General features: G+C 40.2%; 1 protein-coding gene across 1 annotated transcript; it reads left to right on the top strand.

Moving 5' to 3' along the window:
• Nucleotides 1-2,542: 2,542 nt before the first annotated feature.
• Nucleotides 2,543-3,481, top strand: LOC129642192 (olfactory receptor 2M5-like). Its single transcript, XM_055566752.1, has one exon. The coding sequence runs from the start codon at nt 2,543-2,545 to the stop codon at nt 3,479-3,481; it is 939 nt and encodes a 312-aa protein (XP_055422727.1).
• Nucleotides 3,482-4,794: the final 1,313 nt, after the last annotated feature.

The raw sequence follows: 4,794 nt of genomic DNA, 5'->3' as shown, positions 1-4,794 counted from the left end.
CTTTTAGTGATTGATTGGAGAAGGCAATGGCACCCCACTTCAGTACTCTTGCCTGGAAAATCCCATGGACAGAGGAGCCTGGTGGGCTGCAGTCCATGGGGTCGCTAAGAGTCGGACACGACTGCACGACTTCACTTTCACTTTTCACTTTCATGCATTGGAGAAGGAAATGGCAACCCACTCCAGTGTTCTTACCTGGAGAATCCCAGGGACGGGGGAGCCTGGTGGGCTGCTGTCAATGGGGTCGCACAGAGTCGGTCACAACTGAAGCGACTTAGCAGCAGCAGCAGTGATTGATCAATGGGAGAACAGACTTAGATCATTTTTGTTATCGGAATTTCTGCATTAAAAACTTATCATTATTTTTGATGAACAAATTTAAATCAATATCTGGATGGAAGCAAGGAGTTGAGGTCGAATTGCACAAGATTAGAAATGTATTGTTGTTCAGTCACTCAGTTGTGTCTGACTCTTTGTGACCCCATGGACTGCAGCAGAAGCTTGCTCAAACTCATGACAATGACTTAATGTTTGAGTTCACTGTTTCTGAGAAGGGAATGTTGTGTTAGAGGGAGAAAGACTCTCTGCAAAAAGACTTCTTGAAAAAAGTAAAGGAAACCTGGATCTTGCTGTTAATGTTGACACATATACAGTGCACACCTGTGAAGAAAGAACTAGCTTAACAATTTAGAGATGATGTGTGTGTGTGTGCTCAGTCACTCAGTTGTGTCAGACTCTTTGTGACCCCATGGACCGTAGTCCAACAAGCTCCTCTGTCTATGGAATCTTCCAGGGAAGAATTTTGGAGTGAGTTGCCACTTCCTCCTCTAGGGGATCTTCCCTACCCAGTGATCGAACTGGCATCTCCTGCGTCTCCAGCATTGGCTGGCAAATTCTTTACCACTGAGCCACCTGAGAAGCCCCTTAGAGATAGTGAAAAGTGAAAGTGAAGTCACTCAGTCCTGTCCAACTCTATGCGAGTCCATGGACTGTAGCCTGCCAGGCTCCTCTGTCTGTGGGATTCTCCAGGTAAGAGTACTGGTGTGGGTTGCCATTTCCTTCTCCAGGAGATCTTCCCAACCCAGGGATAGAACCCAGGTCTCCTGCATTGCAGGCAGGCGCTTTACCATCTGAGCCACCAGGCAAGCTCCTTAGAGATAGTATTTTCAGTAATTCCATTAACAAATGAATGTCACATATTGGCAGGAAAGTAATACAATAGGATGTTAGAATATCTTTTTCTACTACTAGTTATTAATAGTTAGGATGGATTTTAAATCAGTATTTAGTAATTAATTTTATCAAGTTTTTGTTCTAATGTGTATACTTTTTCTTTAATCTGTTCAAATGCTTAGACACATCCATTCTTACTTTATAAACATTCTAATGTTAATTGTGCTTACATTAAATTTGGACAATTATGAGGCTTTAATACACTGTTAGAGTCACTTTGATCTTTTGTAGAATTTTTAAAACTATTTTCATGAGTACTTGTTTACAGTTTTCCCATCCTTATACTGTTTGGTCAGGTTTTTGTAACTAAGCCCTATGAATCTCAGTAGAGATGAGTAAAGTCCTCTTGTAACCCCAGCAGGAGTATGTCTAGGAATTTAAAGGGTTATACAGGTATCAAGGAGAAGGATTGTATACAGCTCAGAGAGTCTTAAAAGAAAAAGTTCCTAAGCCTGAGAGGAAGGAGCTCTAAAATTTCTCTGTGTCAATCATGCACATAAATACTGTAACTAAAATTCTAGGTAATATGAATTTTACAATATCAGGAACCCTGCTAGTTCATGTAGAAATACCTTTTTCCCTTATTGATACTTGGTATGAATTTATTGAATCGAAACCATGTAGATATAATGCATTTATTTGCCAGAGTATAAAGAAGGGTCAATTAGATTAAAAGCTTAAAATAACTTAAATGTATATAACACAAAACACAGTCCTAATGACCAGTTTATTTGTATGTTTACAATGCCCAAAGCCAGAAGCTTTGATTAAGCAGGAGCATTTAAAAATGTTTTAAATCCTTGTATAAATTAAATTAGTACTATTTTTTCATGAGCAAATAAATACTATATTATATGACCTGGAAATAAATGTAAATTATTCCTCAGAAATATTGCTAAGAAAATCATTGAAAAGATAAAAATGGAAATATCATCATTTTCTAAAAACAGCAAAAAACTGAAAATGTGCAAGTGGTGATTGTGATTTCTCAACCCAATAACAAACATTATCATTTTAAAGAAAAAACTGTAATGATCAAAAATTGTTCTTAATATAAGAAAATATATTTCAAACATTAATGATAATGAGTCACATTTAAAAACTTACACTCTGGTTTCTAAAGTACATTAGATCGTGGTTTGGGGTTACTGAAAAAAAATGTTAAGAATTGATGCAGATGATCATGGATAAACACTTTATGCTTGTCATTTTTGTTATAAATTATTTTAAACAAACTTTAAAAAACTGTTTCAGCACTGACTTTTTTTTTTTTTAATCTCCTCCCTTTGTGTTGTCATCGCAGAGAACCATGTGGGGAGGGAATGAGACAGAATCCACAAATTTCATCCTCCTGGGATTCTTCCCTGAATTTAGATACATCACAGCTTTGGTTTCCATTGTTCTCCTCATCTACATGGCTGCCTTCATTGGCAACACTCTTCTGGTCCTCCTCATTTGGTTGGATTCCCGGCTCCATACTCCCATGTACTTCCTGCTCAGTCAGCTCTCCTTAATGGATTTGACTTTGACCTCTAGCATCATACCCAAGATGGTGGCCAACTTCTTCTCTGGATGGCAAAGCATCTCATTCCTGGCTTGTGGGACTCAAATCTTTTTCTCGCTGACAGTAGCCATTGGAGAATGCATCCTTATAACTGTCATGTGTTTTGATCGCTATGTAGCTATCTGCAATCCCCTGCGGTACCCTGTCATCATGAGTCCTAGGATGTGCTTGCAGGTGGCTGCCATGTCTTGGGCTGGAGGTACCCTTACTTCCTTTGGCCACACTGCTTTCACCTTACATTTTCACATCTGCAGCCCCAGAGAGATTCCTCACTTTTTCTGTGAAGTCATGGCTGTTCTTAGGATTGCCTGTGAGGACATCTCAGCCTATGAGAAGGCTGTAGTGGTGACCAGCATCCTAGTCCTGCTGCTGCCCTTATCTCTCATCTTGTCCTCCTACATTCTCATCTTCCTTGCCGTACTCCGAATGAACTCCCCAGAAGGCAGGAACAAGACTCTGGCCACTTGCTCCTCTCATCTCTGTGTGGTGGGTCTCTATTTTGGTCCAGGTATGTGCATCTACATGAGGCTTGGTTCTGCCAAGACTCCAGAGTTGAACCAGGGTCTCTTTCTCTTTGGGACTGTCCTTACCCCTCTCCTGAACCCTCTTGCATACAGTCTTAGAAACAAAGAAGTTCTATGTTCACTAAAAAAGTTGATGGGGAGGTTTCAGTCCACCAGATAGAGGGCAGAGTTTTCCTTTTAGCTGCAAACAATCTTAGTGATGCACCTGCAAAGAGGCATTTTTTTAAGTAAAATATTATCCCTGTAAGAATTATATTTTCTAATCCCTGAAAAAGTCAACCAGTTTTTAAGAGCTGCTTCCCTCAATGACACCCCACTCCAGTACTCTTGCCTGGAAAATCCATGGATGGAGGAGCCTGGTGGGCTGCAGTCCATGAGGTCGCTAAGAGTTGGACACGACTGAGTGACTTCACTTTCACTTTTCACTTTCATGCATAAGGAAATGGCAACCCACTCCAGTGTTCTTGCCTGGAGAATCCCAGGGACGGGGGAGCCTGGTGGGCTGCTGTCTATGGGGTTGCACAGAGTCCCTCAACCTGACTTCATCTGGAGGAAAAAAAAAATGTTTGATATCCTTTCCTTTCTCCATCTCAGAATTTCTGTTCAATCGTCCTAGATGATACACTGATGAGGGAAAAGATATTATGCTCATCAGCCCTCTACACCATTCATACTTGATAACCTTGTGTACCATAATATTTGCCAAGTTTCTTGTTGTTTCATGAGTGAAAGGTCAATATTTGCACCTGTAAAACGAAGAATATTATCAAGCACACAGGTGGTGCTCAAAATCATTCACTTGTTAAATTAATGAGCATTATGAAGTTTCCACTGTTGTTTTGTTCCACCAAACAGGAATGTAGTACCTCTAAATCCTATGAAAATGCAAAGTCTTCAATCCACATCACTGTTTACAGAGTAGTTCTTTGATCATCTGCTTTAGAATTACTTATTGCCTTTATTAATAGTATCTATAAAGTTCAGTTCTGTGTCCATCTCAGACCAGCAGAATTAGAATATACTATGTGAGCCTCAGGAATCTGAGTGGAAGACCTTCTTCCATTGATTCTCTCATGAAACACTGGGTAGGAGCCACTGATCTATTTAATGACTTAGTTTCCTAGAGCATCATTACAAAATGATTTTTCAGTCTTAAAGTTTCCTGATCTGTTTATAATGAAGCATAGAATGAGTTAAAATAGATGGCAAAAACTGTTATTTAAAAAAAATAGTAGAGGCTTCCCTGGTGATTCAGTGGTAAAGATCCAGCTGCCAATGCAGGAGACATGGATTTGATCCCTGATCTGGGAAGATCCTACATGCTGCGGAGCAGTTAAGCCTGTGAGCCACAATTACGGTCTACAGCATGGAAACCACAATTACTGAGCCCATGCACCACAGCTCCTGAAGCCCATGTGCCCTAGATCCTATGCTGCACAATAAGAAAAGTCACTACAGTGAGAAGCCTGTGCA

Source organism: Bubalus kerabau, chromosome 1 (genome assembly GCF_029407905.1).
Source record: "Bubalus kerabau isolate K-KA32 ecotype Philippines breed swamp buffalo chromosome 1, PCC_UOA_SB_1v2, whole genome shotgun sequence".
Taxonomy (NCBI): domain Eukaryota; kingdom Metazoa; phylum Chordata; class Mammalia; order Artiodactyla; family Bovidae; genus Bubalus; species Bubalus kerabau.
The sequence above is the reverse complement of the archived record's forward strand: the minus strand, read 5'-3'. Positions and strand labels throughout refer to the sequence as shown.

Excerpts from the sequence above, each read along its gene's own strand:
- LOC129642192 (XM_055566752.1), top strand. The coding sequence starts at position 2,543 with ATGTGGGGAGGGAATGAGACAGAATCCACAAATTTCATCCTCCTGGGA.